The sequence below is a fragment of the Giraffa tippelskirchi genome, chromosome 6, assembly GCF_054371585.1.
Source record: "Giraffa tippelskirchi isolate mGirTip1 chromosome 6, T2T-mGirTip1v1.2.pri, whole genome shotgun sequence".
Taxonomy (NCBI): domain Eukaryota; kingdom Metazoa; phylum Chordata; class Mammalia; order Artiodactyla; family Giraffidae; genus Giraffa; species Giraffa tippelskirchi.
Window position 1 is genome coordinate 123,775,156 of NC_137280.1, and position 20,763 is coordinate 123,795,918.

The following is a 20,763-nucleotide window of genomic DNA, read 5'->3' on the forward strand; positions in this document are numbered from 1 at the left end:
CTACCCCCAAGAACACAAAGGTTCAGAGAAAAGTGACAAATTCAAGGCCACACAGCTAGAAGGGCTATGCTGAGACTGGAACCCAAGCCTGGTTGATCCCCAAGGCCCATTGACCACTCAGCCGCCAGAAGAAATGAGGTCACAGGCATGATTGCCAGCCTAGGGCTCCCTCTCTGAGAGGCAGGTTTGCTGAAGGAGGGACGCCACAGTGTATGAAAGACACATGTGATACTCTCCCCCAAGCCACACCCAGGCATGGACGGCATTGCAGAGGGTGTTAAGGGGCCGCAGCAGGAAATTAGACACTTTACGCCAGTTGTTCCAGCCATCGGGGCCATTGGGTTTATTGCACATCACGATGAGGTGAGGGGCCCAGGAGTGGCCCAGGGCCCTTCTTGGCATCGGCATCTCTGGCCACAGAAAGATGTCCAGGTTATTCCGACTCACAGTTCTCTGTTTCCAATCCAAGGCGAGGGGGGCAGTGACTCCAAGAGATCCAGGTCCACCAGAGGCCTGGAATTTAAGAAAGGCATTGATCTCCATCCCTAACACTGCTTCTAATGGTAACTGTTCTTCCGAAAACTCATCACACCACGTATCAGTCCAGCAAGGCCCAGTCACTTCACTCAGTACTCTACACAGACCCCCCATGAAGAGCACCTCCCACTCTGTGCGTCCCCCTCTGCTCTCCTGGAATCTGGAACACATGCTGTGGGGCCTGTCCCTTCCTATGCTGTGACCAGCCTGCAGAGCCAGCCCCTCTCTAGGCATGGTTGCCACATCTGTTACCAGGTGAGTGGAACTGGCTGAGAGCTCCACACGGGGGCATCCCTTCTTTCGCCAGCCCTAACCCACCCTCCACCTCATCCAGAGAGGTCAAGAGTCTCCTCTGGGACAACAGCTCAACCATCCTCTCTGCTTTTAAGTCTTTCCCAATGACCTACTCATCTGTTCCTCCCCCCTCGGTGGGAACAGCCAGAACCCCCCCTTATAATCCCAGAATGAGCCAGTTCAGTTCTGAGGGTTTAGACAAGCCAAGTCAGAGGCTGGAGTTGAGGGGAGAGTGAGGGGCTGTACTCCCAGCTGCAGACTACAGTCACCTCCCACCTTCTCCCCAGTCCCCACCCCCCTCAAGTCCCAGGCTGACCCTTCACGGCCCCTCCCATACTACTTCCCTGACCTACATCCACCTCCTGTCCCCGCAGCTCCCTTTCTCAGATGATCCTCGCCTAGGGCGTGCTCCAGCCACTTTCCCCCATAGCCTCCCAGGCCAAGACTCAGATCCCCTTCCAAAGAATAATGGACTTGATACCAGTGTCCTTCTCCCTTCATCCCATCATTGCTCACTAGCCTGCTCCATCTCAGCTGGGCCCACCTTCAGGGAGAGACAGACATCTCCCTACCTCTAGGGGTAGCCCCTTCCTTGCAGCTCCCATTTCCTGCTGTCCTTGAGGAACCCCATCACCCCCTCAGGTCTGTTCCTGGGGCCATGTCCTGGGATTTCTCACAGTGCCAACTAAAAATTGTCACTTGTCACCTGCCTCTACAAGGATGAAATCACTAGCCACTGCAATAGCTGACCTTCAACACACCCTGAAAGTTCAGGGCAGAGATCAGGAATGAGGCCCTCTGTGCTCTGGGAGAAACTGGCAGAATAGGCCTCTAGATATTTATTTTCAGGAGAAGTTTTTATGAGCCCAATTTCTTGCATCTTCTCATATCTAGAAAAGCAATAAAATAGACATCTGCTCCTTGTGACTAGCAGCAATCTTCTTCCAAAACGTGTGCTTGATTGCACTCTCCTCCTTCACCAAAATCACATACATACTGACTGACCCCCACATAGCCAACCTATGTGAGAGGTTGTCTCCCAGGCTTATAGTTTTCATTTTGCCCCAAATAACACTTAACTCACAAATCTCATGTTGTGTATTTTTTTCAGCCCACAACACACACACACCCACACACCCCAACACACCACACTCTGGAACTTGGGGAAAGGGTATAGGATTTTGCTGGGGGAGGAAACAGGCAGCCATTTCCTGAGCTCCAGCTCCATCAGCCCCCAAACCCCACCCCAACGTGTCTCATAATCTGAAGGTAACTTCCGGTCTAAAAAAAAAAAACCGGCATGAGATGGGTAAAAGGAAGAGATGATTGAAGGAAAAGAGGGTAAAGGACTGGATGCCAGAACCTTTAAGGCCATCAATAGGCCCCAACATCATGCGGATCAGGCCCTGGGGCCTCACACCCGGAACAAGGAGCCCTTGTTGGGCTGCGCGGGACTCAAGCTGGAGGGTGGAGCACAGAGAAGCAGAGGAGGTGCGGGGCTGGGGGTCCCACTCACTGGCAGGTAGTACATCCCGTCCAGGGGCCCCGCCTCGGAGGCCCAGGGTAGCTGCGGGCCGCTGAAGGCCGGCGGGCCGGGGGATGGTGGCAGTGAGAGGCCAGGAAGAGGCCCATAGGCTGGCGGGTAGAGGCCGGGGCCCAGGGCCAGTGGGGTGTAGACGCGGCGGGGTGGCACAGAGGGCGAGGGTGGCAGCAGCACCTCCACGTACTGCCCGCTCTCGGGGTCGAAGAGCAGCCGCAGCCGAGGCTGCCTCGGCGCCTCCACAAAGTAGTAGCGGCCGCTCTCGGGGTCCACCAGGACCTTCCCCGGGTTTGCCGCCCCCGGCGGCCTACGCGTCCCCTGGGAGGAACCGTCCGCGGACCGGTCCAGCGGAGGCGCCGAGGCAGCGCGGGGCTGGGCCCGGGCCGTTCTACGAGCCGACGCCTGGGGCTCCCGCGGGAGGGGCAACTGGACCGCCACCGCGGGCTCAGGGGCCTTAGGGGCCGTCTCCAGTTTGGATTCTATTCCAGAGCTTGAGCTAGGGTGCGCCTGCGGGGAGTTGGGGCGGGGCGGTCCGGGAGGTTGGGTCTCTGCCGGCCCTCTGGGCGATTGCTGGGGTGAGGTGCGAGCGCCGCCTAGAGGGCTGGTCCGACCCTTGTCGTCCGGGACGAAGCGCTGGGCCTCTGCATCCAGGTTCTTTCTGCCAGGACCGTGCACCGCGACTCCCCGGGTTCTCTCAGACCGGCGGCCTAAGGCCAGGGCACCAGGCAGGCGGATCTCAGTGCGCGCGAAGGGTTTCGCCGTGCTGTTCTCTGCCCTCCGCCGGGGGACCCCGTTGGACTGCGTAACGTCCCGGGGGACTGTGTCTGGGATTGGCTCTGGGGGCTCGTAGGGGTGTGACACGACTGGCAGAAAGTCCTTGAGAAAAATGGAAGTGTAGTGAGACGGGGCGGGGGGCCCCAGCGCCTGAAGCTCTTGTGTCTTGGATGCGCCGCATTCCTCCCCGCGGGGTTCCGCAGGAGGGGCGGGGAGCCCTGAGCCTGGGGTGCTTGCCGGAAAGCTCGGCGCGTACGTGGTCTTCACCATCTTGCGTACGTCGCGGGGCCGCGGAATGGCCACGCGCGGGCGCCCTGAGGCCGCTTCTCCAGAGCCCACTGCTTCAGGGCGCGCATCGGCATCCAGGGTGCGACTGAGAGGCAGCTGGGGTGCAGCCACCTCTGGCGACAGCTGGTTGCCTCGGAAGGCAAGATCCGGCGTCTCCCGCATGGACGGACTTTGAACCTCTGTTAGCTTTGGAGTCCCCGGTGCAGACGGCGTGGGCGGCACCAGTTCCTCTTGGGCCGCGCCATTCATAGCTTCCTGCATAGACACAACCGATGAGCTCTGCACTGTGGAGTTCCACGTCTCCTGGGGCGATGGGCTCCACGTTCCAACAGGACGATCTGGAGTCTCCCACGAGGGCAAGGTCGGCGGGGACGGGCTCCTACTTCCCTCAACTGCACCCCCAACTGCCGGATGCGGCACCTCCCACAAGGAGGGAGCTTCGGGGGACGGGCTTCTTGCCCTGGCAACACCCCGATTCCACTGGGAAAGGGTCGGAGGGGAAGGGCTCTTTCTGCTGACAGTTTCCGTGACAGCAGCATCCTGATTGTCCCACGTGGAGGATGCCTCGGGGAGCGATGGGCTACTCACCTTCCGAATAGTTCGATTCCAGGGGGACAGGTTCTGGGGGGAGGTGCAGTGAGGCCCCTGCACGTTCCCATTTGGGGCTTGCCACGGCGGGGATGGGCTCCTCCGTCTCACAGCCTTACTCGAAACTTCCCAGGGGGGCCTAGACTGGAAAGGCGGACCCTGTGTCCTCAGGACAGTTTGATTCGGAGTATCTCGCGGGAAACGAGCCTTCGGTTCTTTTTGGTGCACCTCCTCGGTCTTCTCCCCCGACTTCAGGAAGATGCTGGAACTAACTGGACCCAGCGGCTCGGTCCCGGGCGCGGGCTTGTCGCGCCGAATCGCGCGCTCCCGGAGGCTTGGCCACGGTCTTGGGGCCCTGGCTGGGGCTGAACTATAGTTCACACGAGGCGGCAGAGACTTGGCTTCCTCCAGGGCCACCCGAGTACTACGGAGTGTTTCCGGGGTTGCAGGCTCCGGCCGTATCGTGGGTCCAAAGGTGGCGTTGCTTGGGGCAGGGGGCGCCGGGCTCAGTTTTCTGGCTAGCGCCGTCTGCACGAGGTCAGCGGCAGCCTGCAGGCGGCTCAGAGACTCGTCCAGGGAGCCGGTGCGCAGGAGCAGTCGAGGGCGCGGCGCATTGGCCTCCCGCGGGGGACTCCGGGGCCGAGGACGCAGCTCGATCTGACGTTTGGGCACCGTCCGGGGCCTGGCAGGCGCGGTACGCTCCTCCAGCGCCACCTCCACACACTCGAACTGCGATGGGGTAGCAGGACTCGCCGCGCGGGGCCGCAGCTCCAGGTAAGTGGCCCAGCGGGAGCCACCGTCGGGGCCCTGGGGCTGCGGTTCGGCAGGGATGGGAGACGCGGACCCAGGCGGAGAGAGGCTGCTGAAGGCCCGCGTCGTGAGCTGTTGCACTTCTCTATCCTCTGCGTCGGAGCGGCTGAATAGGGGCCCAGCGCCGAAGATGACTTCCATCTCCCCCGACGGCAGCATGCGCAGCTGGGGCTGGGGTGGTCGCGGGCCGGAGGCCGGGCCTCGCGGGAAACCCGAGCCGGGCAGTAGCTGCTGGCGGCTATTCTGGGCACTGACGGACAGGCGAGGCTGCACGCCCGCCCCCAGCGCAGGGGCCACCCTGGGCCAATTCGCCCGGCCCTCCGCGTCCGGCCCAACGTCCGGGGGCTCTGGAGAACCCGGAGCAGTGTGGTAGGAGCCTGACGAGCCGGACGAGTCCTGGCGCCGAGCGGGGGCCGCAGGCAGCCGCCCTGGGAGCCCAGGCAGGGCTGGCTGGGCGAGCGCGGTCAGCATGCTGGGGCCGGACGCGGCGCACTACCTCCCTCGCATTCGCCTCCGCTGGAGCCGCGGACGCCCGCATTGTCCCCGCCCCGCCCGAGGGTGCCGTGGGGGTCACCGCGCCTTAAAGCGGCCGCGTCCGCTCCTAAGACAGCGGCATAGGCAGCCTGAGGGCCCGGGGCCCTACCCTCCTAGATCCCTTCTCGGGCGTGAACCGGAGAGCCTAGGGTGACATTTCAGGCTTTGGTTGACGGGAAGGTGAACGGAGGGCAAACATCCAACTTGGACCCAGGAGCCAGGCCCAACTCCACTCGTTCAGGTGAGGGAACTGAGGCTAAGCAGGGACCTGCTTGAGGTCAAGTATCCTGTATGGATCAGTGTGAGCCAGGAGACCAGACAACCCAGGTCTGGCAATTTCATCTGTCAACTCCCCACGTCTTCCTACCACTGCAGCGCACCCCTCCTCTCTGGCCCTCACAAAGCCTGTCCCAGCCAGAGCTCATAAGGGAGCATGCATCATCTTCCTTGACCATCACCACCACGTGCCCTATATCTCTGATAGAGAAGCATCGCATGGAGGGCTCCCCCAACTCCAAAAGTTGTACTGGGGCCTCAGAAAACATGTCCCTGGCTAGACCCACTGCCTTTGTGGAAACCTAGGCTGGAGGGGACAGTGCTAGCTTTTCAGGTTGTCAGAACAAGGCCCAGATGCTAATCTTTAGTAACATTTAGGGTAGCTGTGGTCCCCTCTCTAAAGGCCTGTGGTAAGAATAGCTCTGTGTTCGCCCAGGCACTCACAACACCCTCATTTCAGGCCCCATCACTTCAGGACCTGTCCTGGGGACAACTGCTGATGGGGAAGCAGCCACCACCTGTTACTATCCTGGGACGATGACAATGGGCACCACTTGCCCTTAAACTTCTGGCTTCAAGGTCCTGCTATGACTCAGGCCCCAGCTGGCCCTAGAGCAAGAGCACCAGCCCTTCCTACGCACTCAGCCTCACACTGACCCAGGAAAGGCTACACTTGACAATCTGACTCAGCCTCCCCTGAGTGGGTCCCCTGCATGGGTGTATCCCCTTGATCACCTAGGGCACATTAGTGATGGCTTCTGAGAGGACCGAGCCTGGCCATCACATTCAGCTCTGTATATGCAACTCGAGCAAGTCATAACCCCTCCACAGACTGTTATCTCACCTTAAAAACAGACATAGCAGGGAAAAAAAAAAAACAAAAACCACCACCACCACCATAGCAGTCTTTTCCTCTTCCTCCATTTGTGCAAATAAGCTTCTGTTTGGGAGAAGTGTAAGAAGATGCAAAGGTGAGTCACAGGTATAACATTCTTGTTATGTGATGGAAACCGATTTCCCAACTTCACTGTGGTCCTGGAACCCACCATTTTTGAACTCTCCAATTGGGGTTTCTCAGACACATACACAGCTCATACACACATAGCCCTTCAAGTTTGGAGTTAAATTCACAAGGGCACTGGGGTAACCAGGGCTGTTTATCTAGGAAGGAATTTAATACCAAGAGTAAGAAGGGACAGTGCCTACCAAGTAGTCCTTCCCTAGGCTACCACCCCATACGCCCATGGTCCCCACTATCACCCAAGGGAGGGAGCCAGGGGAGTAGCAGGGGCTGGAGACTCGAGGCGCATCCTCAGACTTCTGAGCACAGGTACGGCCTGGCAGGTGGTGGTCCAAAAGGCAAGCAGGGAGGAAGGAAGGGGTGTCTTGCCTTTTACCCTGCCTCTTCCCTGGGGTCCAGGCCACTGTGAGGCCTGAGGGAAGTACCCACAGGGACAGGAAGGGTCAGGATGGGGACCTCCAGAGCAGAGAAGGCAGAGGTTGGGCATTACAGCCAGATAACAGGAAGGCGACAACCATTTTATTTTTCCCTGGGACGCTGGCGGCTCCAGGCCCGACGCGTCCCCAAGGCTTTCTTATGCTTCTGGTCCAGCACTTGGGCCATGTAGTTCTCTTGCTGCTTCTGGATCCGGAAGTCAGACATGTGATTCCTGCAACGGAGCCGGCTGGGCATGGGGGACAGCCCAGGGTAGGGAGCAGAGGTCTGGCTCCCCACTTCCATCAACAACCCCCAGCCTGGCCCAGACCCCTCACCTGAAGATCTCTTTCTGCTGGCTGATAACTTGCTGCAACTCCTTAATCTCATTCTCTTTGCCATTAAGTATATCTTCTTGCTTTATAATGTGAGACTCAATTTCTGTGGGGGAGACAGGCAGGGAGGAGGAGGGGTTCCCATCCCATGGGCTCCTTCCTGAGATAAGGCATTCCCTTGTGTGTCTTTTCAGAACTTGGCTACCCCCCGCCACCCAGGGGTTGTCCAAGAGTAGTTGCTAATGCCTTTGTAAGGATGAGTTTATTATAGAGTCCCGATGGGGTGGGGGTATGTGTCAGTGACTTTACAACTCTATTCTGGACCAGGTGGCTCCCATGTGGGCATCCAAAGGCCCTTGGAGAGAGATGGTCAGCCCTGCCCTCAACTCCTGCAGCTCTTTACAGATATCACCTCCTTGGTGAGACCCTTCCTAGTCTAAAACTACAACCCTTCACTTCCCAATATTTCCTATCCCGTTTTCCTGCTTTATTTCCCTTTTAGCACTTACATCTCACAGACCTCATGTTTTGTTCATGTCTTCTCCTCTAAGGTCCACAAGCACAAGGATTTTTGTTTTATTCACGGCTGTAACCCTAAGGCCTAAAATAGTACCTGGCACATAGTGTTAAATAGATGCACAATACATTTATTTGTGGAATGAATAAACAAGATGTCCCCTGGGAGTTTAAGTCTTAGAAACATCACCTAGTTCAGTCACTGCAAACCACCCACCCACTGAGGGATAGCTGGATGCCCAGCCCTGTGTTAGGGCTTCAGGCGAGAAGACAGGACCCCAGGGAGATAGTGGTGGCAAAGCTTACCCCCAGATTAAGTGCTCATTAGATGCAAGGATGAGTTTTGTGTCTTGGCTTAAAATCCAATGAGGCTGTAGGGATCTGGGGTCACTTCATTTACATAATGTCCCTCAGGGAGCCCTGAAAAATTCTGATGCTCAAAGGAAGAAAATCCTACAGCTTTTAAAGGCTAGACAAAGATTAACTAGAACATAAGCTCTGAAAATGCTGAAGCAGTTAAGGTTTCAGAAGAGAAAATCTGGTAAAAAGTTATGGCATATGTTGAACAGAGACATGGGTGAAGGAAAAGAAGGAAAACCTGGGCTCACAGGGTCACAGGACCAGCGCTATTGAACCTCCTTCCCCAGGTCAGCCAGTGAATCCAATTTGATTGCTTATGAAGTTCTTATGGGAAAAAAGCATCAGAAATTTGTTTGAATCTTAAATGAGAGCTATTTAGAGCTTAAATGAGAGCTAAATGGCACCCAATGAGTGGTTAGAAAAGACTTTCAGAAGAATAAGGAACTATGTAAGTGTAAAACCAATCTGGAACCACATAAAGGGAGGTGTGGGGGGTTAGAAGTCAGGCCAGGGGGTGGCTCAGGTCACCAGATATGCTCAGGTGAAGGCTTGTGCCCTTCTGGAGGAATTCAGAACATTTTGGGGGGAGGCAGCCAGGCTCCTCCCCTATGACTCACACACACCTTCCACAAGCAGACGCAGAGCCCTGAGGCCATGGCTAATCTCTAGGAATGTCCTAGAGGAAGGGCCTCAGCACTAGGAAAGAAGCCTAGGTTCCTTTAAGGGAAGTAGGGGGAAGCCCAGGGAAAAGGGAAGGACTAGGGGAACAGCATCTTTGGGTATGGAGGCATTGCCTGCCTGTTGGGCTGCAAGAGGGGCCATGAGGCCATGAGGCCATGAGGTTGCCTTAGACAACCATGAGGCTTGTTAGTCACCTGGCCAGATCAAGATGGCAGCCTGCTGGCATCTTTCCAGTGAGAGTACTCACCAGGGAAAAGAGAAGGCTGCACTGGTGGGTAGGGGGTGTCCAAGACTCCAGGTGGGGGCCCATCAGGAGAGACCCTGAACCTCTTTTGGGCTTGAACTCTGGTCTACTCAAAATGAACACTGCAGTGAATGAAGGAAATGTTGCATATGGAATTCATATCTACTTCTTAAAGTAGGTAAGGGGAGTTTAGCATTCTGGGAAAATGAAAAGGGGTTCTAAGGTCTCAGGACACTGAATAGCTGACCGAAAGTGCCCCAAAACTCAGAGCACTAACTGAGCCAACAAGTGGCCACAGGCATCTTCATAGAGCAGAGGTGAAAACTAATGGCCCACAGACACATTTTCCTTGGCCCATACAATACTTTAAACATTTCTGAATTTTTAAATTTAGTGCCAACACAAAAAAGTCAGAAAAGCTTCCATTAGAATGTGCTTTCCAGTTTCTTTTTTAAAGATCTGACAGTACTGGGCCCCTATTCCCACAGCAGAGGTGCTAGGCCCTTGGGAGGGAGTATGGCTCTCCACATTACCACAGTCCCCATTTCTCCCTGTTGGGTCCCCAACACTCAGACTAAGGGTCAGCTTCCATACAGGACTATTCTTTCCCTGAAAACAGAGTTATGAGTAAAGTATACTATTTCTATTAGTCACCAAAAGTGGGAAAACAAAAAGGTGGACTAAGAAGGTCGTATGTTTCAAGAAAAATGGGAGCGAGCCCGTTTCTTTATGGCCATGAAGAATATTGTACACCAACCACTTCCCTCATTTCCGTGGCCTGCCTGGTCCCTGAAGGCCTTTGCGAAGGTGTGGCCCACTTGGGCTGGCCTGTATCCTCAGCCGGGGACAGAAGTTGGGGTGAAACCCTGCCCTGGACACAGGCACTGGGCTGTTAGGGAAAAGCCCATGTAAGCAAGCGTGGGAGGGAGCACGGGCCTCCCGCCTACCATTGCACTTGGTGATGAGCTGGTCCTTCTTGCTGGACTCCTGCAGGGCTCTGCTCTTGACACTGGAGAGCCTGAGTGGAGGAGATAAGGAAAGGTGGGAAGGCTGGTGGGCAGATGAGACCCCCAACTCTTCCCCCACTACCAAGGTCCACTCACGCCTTTTCAAAGGCCAGCTTCTCTTTCTCCAGCTGTTTAGATAGCACCTCTACCTCTCCGAGGGCAAACTGTAACTTCTCCTCTTCTTTGGCCAGGAGAACCTTGGTCTTGGCATGGGCAGCTTTCTCTTCCTGCAGGGGCAGCAGCAGTGACCTTATCACCACAAGCCACGCTGAGTCTCCTAGGCCCCCTTAATCAGCCCCCTTTCTCAGATGGGCACACAGAAGGCATGGCACAGGAAGATTCTGTCCTCACTATGGGGGCTGGAGGCGCTCAGAGACCAGTGCTCAAGGACTGCCCAACCACTGGGATCCTGGGAAATGGGGGAAGGTGAGAAGCGAACAGAGGCCATTACTTACCACCAGCTTTTTCTCCACTGCATGGAACTCTTCTTTACTGACAAAATTTTCATCCTGGAGAACCATCTGCAACAGAGCCTGGCTCAGGGAGGGCCTGGGGTTGTGATGGGAGGGGTTTCTCTAGGCACCAGGGCCTGGGATTGATAATGGATGATGCCTAGGGCATGTACGATGACACGGGGGCCCAGGGAAGGGAGAGTTCATTCCACAAGATTCACTGATGCTCAACTCTAGGTCCTATGCACAAGGAACAAGTCTCATGGAGAAGACACCGTGGCCACCATGATGTGTGCCATGAGGCCTCTGCCTCAGCCTGGGGAAGGGTCAGAACTGCTTCAAGGGAAGGGATGTCAACCTGATATCTGACTGCTAAATATGGGATGTCAACCTGATATCTGACTGCTAAATATGGGTGGGCCAGAAGAAAAGGATGGAAAAGAGATGTGTTCCAGATAATGAGAACACACATGTAAAGGCCAGCTGTCAACAGAAAGGCCTGGGTACCTTTAGGTAATTCAGTGTTCAGAGCTGCATTCAAACACTGGAGTGAGAAATAGATGTGAAGTCAGTTTTATCTATGTCCTCATCTTCTTATCAAGATAAAAAACAAAACAGAAAAATCATATATCCCACTTGGCCATGATTTTACCATACATGTTCAGGAAATTTGTGGTTCCAGTGCTTTGCCCCAGCTTTGCATTTGATTGACAAGGCAAAAGCAAAGGACATAAAGGGGTTGGAGGCCTTAAGTCAACATGTGAAGAGCTTACAGCACTCAGCATGCGGAGGGGATTCCACAATAGGGATGATGTTATAGTTATCTGTACACAGTGAAGTCATCTCCAGTTAGAAACGGCGAAACTGAACCTCAGTGAATAGGCTGCCATATCTACCAGGCCCTGGAGAACCAGGCAAAGAGAGTAGAGAATAACTTGGTTTTCTCTAAAATTTCCGGGTAAATGTTCCTGAGACACAGTCCCTTTTGGGCTCTACCCCTACCAGCCGGAACACATCTGGGCCCCGCCTCCTCCGGATGACGCCGTGGGCAATGTGGTCTCGGCACGCCCCTGGCATTGGGACAGGGCCTGGCCCCGCCCCCACCACGTAGGCGTCCAGTCAGGCCTCCCCCAGCTCTCTGGCTGCGTACCACGTTCCTCAGCTGGTGGATCAGTTCCTCCTGAGACTCAATCACGTCCCGCAGTTGATCAAAGGCGAGACACACCGACCCCGACCCCCCCTGCGACCACCCGACGGGCGTCGCCATCTTTCGCCCCCGCCAGCTCGTTGGAAATGGCTGCCGCGGGCTGCCTCGCCGCTGACACCCACCAATGAGAATGCGACGCCACAAAGCACCCTGGCAACCAGGGGCAGGGACTTCCTTTGTTTGCAGGGATGGGGCCCGCCTCTTAAAAGAGTCGCTCTCTTACAGGAGCCGCCTGGGGCAGAGAACCTGCAGCACCGTTAGTAATTTAGGTTTATAGGGAATTTGCACGTTTGTTATATGGTGTCTTTGTTACTCAGTCCATGGGGACGCTAGGGGTCGGACACGACTGAGCGACTTCGCTTTCACTTTTCACTTTCATGCATTGGAGAAGGAAATGGCAACCCACTCCAGTGTTCTTGCCTGGAGAATCTCAGGGACGGCGGAGCCTGGTGGGCTGCCGTCTGTGGGGTCGCACAGAGTCGGACACGACTGAAGTGACTTAGCAGTAGCAGTAGCAAGGGCTGAGGAGCAGGCAACACTCACACCGGCCCACAGCCTTCCCCCAGGACCCATTAAACTACATACAAGACCTTGAAGCAAGAGTTATCGACAACCCCTGCATGTGTCTTTATCCCACTCTAAACCCTGAATTTCCCTCATAGTATGAGACTCCTGTGATCCGTCTTCAAAGCTCTTAGGAACACACGTAGTACTTAGGGGACCTGAGCTTCCCAATGAAGAGAAGCTCAAAAATAGAAAAGGAAAGTGACTTCATCTAAGATAAGAGTCCTCATATTCTGGCACTAGGCTCTGGGCAACCTGAAGAGTCTGAAGATATTAGAACTGAAGTCAGGCATGAAGGAGACTTGTAAAATGGAGGCAAGGAAGAATAAGATGATTACACATCCCCACCAATCCCTGTTGAGGGCTTGTTTTGAAACCCAAATAAGATTATGCTTGGGGTAAACCAGAACTAATATTTATCAAGTATTCACTATTGCATGATACTGTTATGCCTTATTAGTATTATTTCATGTGACCTTCATAATAACCTTGTGAACTCGATTCTAATATCCCCATTTTACAGATGAGAAAATGTAGTTTCTATGAGAATGAATAACCCAGTAAGTCAAGGTCACCCAAGCTATTGAGCTCTGAAACAGAGTTTTGACAGGGGCAGTTTGATTTCAGAGTCCATGTTTTTAACCATGATGCTATGCAGTATTTTGTGAACATAATGGATTCTGAAGTTATGGAATTTGAAACTCCCAAGTAGGAAATGACTATATTAAGAAGGAATTTGGGAAAAAATGTTGTCAATGACCATAAAGAGAAGTTGAAATATCAGGTAAGTCACTTAGGGTGCTCTCCTCAGCTGCCTGGGTATCTCTTTTTGGCTGGATGTTGTGACCTGACAAGACATGGTCATTCCTGTGGATCTCCCAGTGGTAGTCCTTGTTTTATTTTTCCCTTTTTTTCTTTCCTTTTTTATTGTGTCTGTTCTGATGTCCTTGAGGGTAAGGCCACCTCTGTGGATCAATCTCTAAGGTCATAAATGGACCCTTCTGTGATGGAAATGTTCTGTGCTGTCCAGTGCCAGCAGCCACTAGCCTCACGTGGCTTGGTAGCACTTGAAATATGGCTCATGTGACTGAGGAGTGCTTTTTAAATAGTTAATAAAAATTCTAATTAGTTAAAATTGACATTTAAATAGCCATATGTGGCTAGTGGCTGTGGTATTGGATTATCATGGGCCTATAGGGTGCTCTGTGATTTTATGTACCTCAGGACAGAGTCCTCTTGGAACTTTGTGTTTCAAATGCGAATGTTCCTCTGAATCACCCTGGACAAAGCTGTATATTGCTCTGGGGCAGCAATCCCTGAGGCTCTCCCCTCTAGGGTCTTTCACGAGGTGCTGCTTGATGTCCCTTGCCACTCAAAGATCACTTCCACCAGCTGCTCTCCATGTTCAGGGCAAAACCCTGGAGTGAAATAGGTTCCTGCAGCCAGTTCCTAGGGGGTGGGAAGTAGTGAGCAAGAGAGAACCCTGGATCCAGGCCCATGGCATACTAGCACGGACTTGATCCGGGATGGTCACTCTGGTTGGGGACTGCCAAAGACTCCCACTCTGTGTCAACAGACACTACAGGTTCCTCGCCAGCTGGAGCTCAGCAAGGCTCAGGATAATATGACATCACAGATAGCTTTGTGATCCTGCTCCAGGAAGGACTGCCTTTCTTCACAGGGCTGTCATCCTGGTTGATGTTCTGGTTATCTATTGCTCTATTAGCAAACCACCCAAAATTAACAGCTTAAAAAAAGTCATTTTGCTCAGAAATCTTCAGCTTGGGCAAAGTTCAATGGTGAAAACTTATTTCTGCTCTATGACGACCAGGGTTCTTGGTGCCTCTCCACGGGCTGCTTGGGCTTTCTTATAGCACGTGACTGGGTTTAAAAGAAAGCATCCAAAGTGATGAAATACTCTGGTGGTCCAGTGATTAGTTAGGACCCTGCGCTTCCACTGCTGGTGACCTGGGTTCGATCCCTGGTTAGGGAACTAAGATCCTGCAAGCTGAATTTGCGGCCAATAAACCCTCAAAATGACAAAATGAGAGACGACAGTTTCTTAAGCTCTGGGCCTAAAAATTGGGTTAGTGTCATTTCTGCCCCATCCTATTGGTTCAAGGAACCACAGAATCCAGATTCAAGCAGAGGGGACACATCCTACCTTTTGATGGGAGTAGTTTCAGGGAATTTGAGCTGCACTTCCAGAGGAAGTCCTGACAGTTGTCATGTCATTTCCTTCAAGGTTCAGTTCAGATAAAACCAGACTGGAACTTAGTCAAATGGGGGAGACAGATAATAATCAAATAAACACTCAAATAAATCCCAATTTAAGTCATTATTCAAGCAAGAAAAAGAGGAAAGAGTAATTTAGAAGGAGATTTAGCCCAGCCTGGGTGTCAGGGAAGGCTGTAAGGTAAAGATGTTTGAGCTGAATGAAACCTATTAAGGTAACCAGGAAGCACTTAACAAAGGCAGGCAGGGGCAGGGAAGTGGGAAAGGGTACCAGAAAGAGGGAAAAGTATATACAAAGTCCCTCGGGGGAAAAAGGTTGGCAGAGTGTAGTAACTAAAAGGTTAGTATGGCAGAAAAAAAAAATACAGGACGTGCAAGGATAGAGGCCAGAAACTTTGGTAGAGCCTTGTTAAGCATTAGGCCATGCTGAAGACTTTACTGATTCTTATTATGAGGGCAAAAGAAAGCTACTGAAATATTTTAAGCAAGAGGGTGTTATACTATAATTTATGCTTTGAAAATATATCTCTGGTTGCAGCAAGGTGTACAGATTGGACAGGACTCTGAGTAGATGCACAGAGACTACTTATACTTAGGCAACTACTGCAGTGGTTTCTGTCAAAGTGGATGGTAGTTTGGGAGTCAGATGGTATCAGAGGAGACAGAGTAGATGGATTTGGGATGTCCTAGAGGTAAAACTGATAGGACTTAACAATGGAAGGGATATGGGGAAAGGGAGCTGAGGTGTTTGGTTGTCTACTGCTGCAGACTACTACAAAATGTAATGGCTTAAAACAGTAGCTGGTGTATTACTTGCTCAAGATTCTGCAGTTTGAACTGGGCTTAGTATGGAGCTCATTTCTGCAGGGGTGGCATAACCAGTTTGGCTCAGATGATACGTGTCTGGATTCAGTTCTTGCTGCCAGCTCAGTTGTTTGGTTCTCCTCTGGATGGCTTCTCCATGCAGTTAGCTTAGTGGTCTCAGGGTGGTAGGACTTAAATGGAAGCTGCTGGCTTTGCCACATTCTATTGGTTAAAGATCAAGGCCAGCCTAGGTCAGAAAGAGGTCACAAGGTCATGAATATTAGGTGTGATCCATTGGAGGATACCAAATTTAAAAGTCTACCACACAAAGTCTTCTGGGTTTTGACTTTTTTCTTGGATGGATGGTGGTGCTATTCATGGAAATGGAAACATTTCAACGGTGTTGCTTCCATCCCCATTTTTAATCACTGCACTCTGTAAGGATGATTACATTTCAAGTCTCTTTTCCCTCAGAATTGTTTTCATTGATCCTTCATCCTGGATTAAGTCCCATTGTTATAGATTCCTTTGGTGCCCCCTTTGACATTCATCCCACTGGGGACCCTTGTCTAGTTGGCCTCCGTTAGATGACAGCTCCAGGAGCTGTGGTGCTGGCTTTCACTGTTTACTGATCTCCATCCCAAAAGCTCAGCCCACCTGGCACATAGTAAGTTCTCCATCTTTGCTGAATTGAATATCATCTTAATCTTTCTTCACATGAAAGGTATTACTATTACATTAACAATGTCCTGTATTTCTAAGCCAAGACTAACCTAACAGGACCATGAGGAACAAAACCAGCAAGGAACTGGGATAACACCTGATGTTCAGATGCTAAGTAGTTTGATGTGTCTGTTGGTTGTAATAAGCTGCAGCTGCTGATATCCGATGGAAAACAGATATTGAATTGGTGGCGTCACCAATGCTATCTATTGTTCTAAACACCAATAAATTCCACTGATGTATGAGGGAACACTGGAGCAGAGGTCAAGAGCTCTTGTCTAGTCTAGTCCTGAGTGGCTCCAAGGAGTCAGGCAATATGCAGGACCTAAGAGTGCCATGGGCAAAGGTAAAAGAACAAAGGAAAAATATAAAGCCGTTCTTTTAATATAAAATCATTTAATTTCTTTCTCTGTTAAAATACACTCAGTCCAGATGCTGTGGATCAGGTGACCAGATTTTTCAGGATTCTCACTCCATCATAAGCTGATTCCATCTGTGTCAAACCTGGTTCTGGTCACAGAACATTCACATCTTTAATTATAAATACTCAGTGTGATGCAAATGATGTAATCAATATCTAACACATAGGTATATAGTTTCTCGGTGGTCACTGCACGATGTATCAACAATGCAGGCTCAAAAAATAAGATGTATAGTAAGTTGGTCCTTTCCAAAAATATATTAGGACACTAAGCTTACACCTTAAATGAATAAAAAATAAATACTAATTAAGCGCTAGCTCCTGTGAGGAACAGTGCATGCAGACAAAGAACTCGCATGTGTGGCCATTCATAACAGAAAGCTCTGGAATCCCAACAGTGTCTCCTCACAAAGCCAGTCCTGAGTGTGAGGACTTAAATGAGAATAACACATAGCTTGGCCAGGCTGCTGGATTCCATGTGGGGTTTGGAGTTCAGCATAATTTCTAACAGTTTCCAACAGAAAGAATAGCAATGGTGTTTTCTTACTGGTCACTTCTCCCAAACTGTGAGGCCTGGAGGCGATCAAGGAAGTTCAGAAGCCTTCTAGTTTGAGCAGATGAACCCCAGGGTTGCTAACCTGGGGACACAGATGCCTTCAAACTGTAGTGCCCTTTGTAATGAGAAGGGTTTTTATCCCACCCTCCTCACTGCTGATCATGCACCACAGAAGGCACTTCCATTCTTTTGAGAGCTTCGTTTTCTGCTTGAGCCTCAAGCCCTACCTCTTAGACCCGTCTCCAGTCTGCATTCATGCTCACAAAGATAGTCAAGAGCTGCATGCCAAGTTCTGATAGCAAGAATAAGCCATAACTAGGAAGTTTATATATGATAAAACCTTCCAAATGATGTAGGCAAGAGGAAAACGCTTATTTTACCACCATGCAAACAACCCATCTAAAAATGCAACCCAGGAAGTTATAGTTTAACAATATGCTGGACAGTACCAAATAGATTAAACTATCCTTCAATCCAAAGCACATACCATCCCCTTGAGGAAAACCAGATGTGAGTGTTGTCGTCTATTAGGTAATAAATAAAACAGTACCATCAGTGCTATAAAAACAGACAATAGACCTGACATCTAATGAAGTGAGTTAGTATTGCCTGTATTTAGTATCATCACAGATAACTCATCTCTGCCATGAAATCCATAAAATGTGTGACTACACTATTCATGGGCACCTAGAGCAGGGACTTTGAACCTGTCGAGTCAGTTTAATTATGGCCCATTTTCTAGCAGAGGTTGGGGCTGGGGAAAGTAGAGCTTTGATTTTTGTATGTATAGGAAAACAACTTTCTACAGCCCATCTGGCTCACAGGCACATTTTACCATGTAAATCCCTTCAGTCACTCCAAGGGGAACAAGGAAGTCCCCCTAAACCCAGGAAGATAGACCTAGTTGGGTGACAAAAATTTGGCCATCTCTGGAGCTGCTCTCCCTCCCTGGAACTGAGCAAGTGTCCCCTACCAGCCACCAAAGCCCCACTCTTTACCTCTGCACTCATCTTCTGACCCTGCAGGATGCCCCTAGGTGGAACCACACCAGATACGTCTGCTTAAATCATGGCTCTGCCACTGAAAGGAGAAACTCTACTCTGGAAATGAGTTTTAATGTAGACTATCCTTGCAACAGGAACTTTTCTTCCATCCTGAAAAAAACATGGAGTGTTGACTACAGTCACCTACTGATCCTTCTAGGTTCAGATTCATGATAGAATCTGGGCAGCTCAGTCCTGTAGCTCACCTCCACAGGAAGTCCCAGAACCATACAGTCCAGGCGACAGCTTCCCTCTTCCTTGTCACCAGTGGGGAGAGTTGCCTCTTTTTGTTTGGTATAAGTGGTGTAGTGAGGTGTGCTGAGTGGATGCAGGACTGCCATAGAAAGGATACCAGGTCCCAGGCTGGGAGGTGGTGCAGGAGGGGCATCCTTGGGAAAGCTTCTGCTTTTACCAATATGGCTAGAATCGCCTGAGCAAGGGGGATGTGCACTCACTTTGTACTTGATAATCAGCCTACCATTTAGCTCTGCCACAACCAGTTGTATGACCCAGGTCAACCATGCAGCCTCTCTGGGCCGATGTTCCCATCCATACCAGGCACTTAATGGACACTGACTACATGAAAAAAGTATCTTCTATCACAACCACAGATCACTGGGTTAAACAAAGTGACTGCTGGGCCAACGCCAGATCCCGCCAGGCCCCAAAGCCATAGACTAAGGGTCTTTCCTCTCTATTTCTAGGTCTGAGCAGCCTGGCTGGGTGGGAATGCCTCCTCTTAGGTCTGACCACTGTACCTCTATGGGGTATAGGGACTCAGCTCAAGTGTGATGCTGCAAGGAAAAATGACAAAGAACATTCTCTGGGTTCTATGATGGACTAGGGAAACTGCACTGAACAGCTGAGACTCAGACTTGCGTTTTACCTTCACCCCTGGCCCCTGTTTCTGTGTGTCCATTGAACTGTTTACTCAGTAACTCTTAATTTCTGGGCCCTCTGTAAGAGAGAGGGTTAAGAAAGTAAAATAAACTGAAATCAGGTAGTTTGCTAACGCCAGTAACTGAATAGAGATTAGGCAAATGGAAAACTGTGGACAACAGTTTGCGTTTCTCTGCATTCCCCTTTGAAAATGGAAAGCTGAGTTGTTAACAACAACTGCATCTGGTGGGGAGATGACTCTAACAAAAGGAGAGGTATAATTCTCGTTGCACATTGTAAACAACCAATATTAAGCTGCTTTGGCTAAGCCTAGGAATGACTGGGTATTGAGACTTCACTGAAGAAGGAAGAAAATATGAATCTGCTCTGGGATGCCCTGAACTACATTCCTAGAGGCAGGTAGGTACGGCGCAGGGGGCTGGATCTAATGCTTGGCTGTGAATTTAGATAACCTGCCCCTTGTTCCTGAAGCCAACTCCCAGGATGGATTCTGTGATGACAAGCCTGGCTCCATGCTGAAGCGCCTCCAACTCTGCCCACCAAACAAAGTTAGCAAATTGTGAAATGTTCATCATTTCCTAATTTTGTATTATAAAATGGAATTAGGAACATACAGAATAACACGTAGCAAAACCCTGAGCCTGCGGAAGACTATCAGCCTCTCAGCCACCTCTGCGTAGGCCAATAAGTTTGGAAAGTTTTTCACAGTTTTCAAGTTTCAGCGATTCTGCTTTCTGTTTCAATCGTTCATCTCTGTATAATCCTGCCAAATTGGTCAACTCCGACTCTGAAAGATAAAAGAGGTAACCAATTCATCAAGAGAGTTGGGCTCCTTTGTTTCACTTCAATACTTCTGGAAGCAAAGCTCCTTTTACTTTATTTAATGCTTTTTCTTTCGATTAAGTTTAAGAAAAAAACTCATTTACTCGAGAAACATGTATCAGGAAGCTATACCACACCAGGTGCTGAGGATTAAGGGACACCTGTGATCCTGGAGTCTGACAGTATCTGTGCTCCATTACAAAAGCACTGGACTTAGTTCTTATCAACAGAACATTTGGCACCAGACTTAGGGAACCTGCACGTGTGCAGTAAGAGGAGACTCTGTTTCAAGGCTTTCCTACGAATGGTATTCAGATGGCAGTTGGGAGAGAATGGAGTCAGATCGCCTATTCCTGTCATCTGAAACAAAGGCAGCTGCTTCATCCTTCCCGAGTCGCTGGAGCATAACTCACATGCGCTGACGGACACAGAGCCCTCCTCTGGGGGCCTGCCTGCTCTAGGTGCCCAGGCTGCTGGCTGCGTCCTTAATGCCCTCACCACATGGGGGGCCCCTGACTCAAAGGGCAAAGGCAGCTGGGCTCTTTTAAAAGTGAAATCATCTGGATCTGGTGACCTCTATCTCCTTGACAAAATGTATTTCATTTTCTCCTCATAGTGGAGAAGGTCATTCTATTTTTAACCAGAATATAATCTTTGCTGTCCTCCCGGACTCAGCAGTGGTCTGGCTACCTCTCTTTTTTATTCTTTTGTATAGTTTCAGAGACACTCTGAGGAAGGAATGCCTGAAGAGAACCTCCAGAGACGTGTTGTGTATTAACAGGAAGGCATGCTTGGAGAGCCTGTGTAGCTTCAACAG

General features: G+C 51.0%; 3 protein-coding genes across 17 annotated transcripts in view; all 3 read right to left on the minus strand.

Moving 5' to 3' along the window:
• Nucleotides 1–35: 35 nt before the first annotated feature.
• On the minus strand, nucleotides 36–5,355 carry PROB1 (proline rich basic protein 1). 4 transcript variants are annotated; one of them, XM_081500827.1, is made up of 3 exons: nucleotides 4,022–5,355; nucleotides 2,348–3,688; nucleotides 36–513 (listed from the first exon to the last, which is right to left on the minus strand). In XM_081500827.1, exons 1-3 carry the CDS (start codon nucleotides 5,300–5,302, stop codon nucleotides 160–162), a joined length of 2,976 nt encoding a protein of 991 aa, XP_081356953.1. In that variant the 5' UTR covers nucleotides 5,303–5,355; the 3' UTR covers nucleotides 36–159. The 4 variants fall into 4 exon arrangements, with proteins under 4 accessions (XP_081356953.1, XP_081356950.1, XP_081356954.1 ...); XM_081500824.1 differs by having other exon boundaries at nucleotides 2,348–5,355; XM_081500828.1 differs by lacking the exon at nucleotides 36–513 and having other exon boundaries at nucleotides 1,912–3,688.
• Nucleotides 5,356–7,159: 1,804 nt separating this feature from the next.
• SPATA24 (spermatogenesis associated 24) lies at nucleotides 7,160–11,949 on the minus strand. 10 transcript variants are annotated; one of them, XM_081500973.1, is made up of 8 exons: nucleotides 11,674–11,724; nucleotides 11,445–11,573; nucleotides 11,179–11,261; nucleotides 10,675–10,740; nucleotides 10,316–10,446; nucleotides 10,160–10,230; nucleotides 7,415–7,517; nucleotides 7,160–7,311 (listed from the first exon to the last, which is right to left on the minus strand). In XM_081500973.1, the coding sequence occupies exons 4-8, from the start codon at nucleotides 10,738–10,740 to the stop codon at nucleotides 7,182–7,184; spliced, it is 501 nt and encodes a 166-aa protein (XP_081357099.1). In that variant the 5' UTR covers nucleotides 11,179–11,261; nucleotides 11,445–11,573; nucleotides 11,674–11,724; the 3' UTR covers nucleotides 7,160–7,181. The 10 variants fall into 10 exon arrangements, with proteins under 10 accessions (XP_081357099.1, XP_081357098.1, XP_081357093.1 ...); XM_081500972.1 differs by having other exon boundaries at nucleotides 11,179–11,215; nucleotides 11,445–11,724; XM_081500967.1 differs by having other exon boundaries at nucleotides 7,160–7,326; nucleotides 11,179–11,215; nucleotides 11,445–11,724.
• Nucleotides 11,950–16,583: 4,634 nt separating this feature from the next.
• The window catches only part of DNAJC18 (DnaJ heat shock protein family (Hsp40) member C18), a 37,278-nt gene continuing 33,098 nt past the window's right edge, over nucleotides 16,584–20,763 (minus strand). For all 3 annotated transcript variants that reach the window (XM_081500957.1, XM_081500956.1, XM_081500958.1), the window contains exon 8: nucleotides 16,584–19,911. In XM_081500957.1, coding sequence (XP_081357083.1) covers nucleotides 19,787–19,911 — 125 coding nt within the window. In that variant the 3' untranslated portion in view covers nucleotides 16,584–19,786. The remainder of the gene's footprint in view (nucleotides 19,912–20,763) is intronic.

What these genes read in the sequence shown, in the direction of transcription:
- PROB1 (XM_081500824.1), bottom strand. Translation starts at nt 5,302, where the DNA reads ATGCTGACCGCGCTCGCCCAGCCAGCCCTGCCTGGGCTCCCAGGGCGG. An exon ending in ACGGGATGTACTACCTGCCA is followed by an intron (nt 514 to 2,347) that starts GTGAGTGGGACC and finishes CTTAAATTCCAG; the next exon opens with GCCTCTGGTGGACCTGGATC.
- SPATA24 (XM_081500963.1), bottom strand. Translation starts at nt 11,938, where the DNA reads ATGGCGACGCCCGTCGGGTGGTCGCAGGGGGGGTCGGGGTCGGTGTGT. An exon ending in AAGCTGGCCTTTGAAAAGGC is followed by an intron (nt 10,231 to 10,315) that starts GTGAGTGGACCT and finishes TCCTCCACTCAG; the next exon opens with GCTCTCCAGTGTCAAGAGCA. An exon ending in CAGCAGAAAGAGATCTTCAG is followed by an intron (nt 7,327 to 7,414) that starts GTGAGGGGTCTG and finishes CCCCATGCCCAG; the next exon opens with CCGGCTCCGTTGCAGGAATC.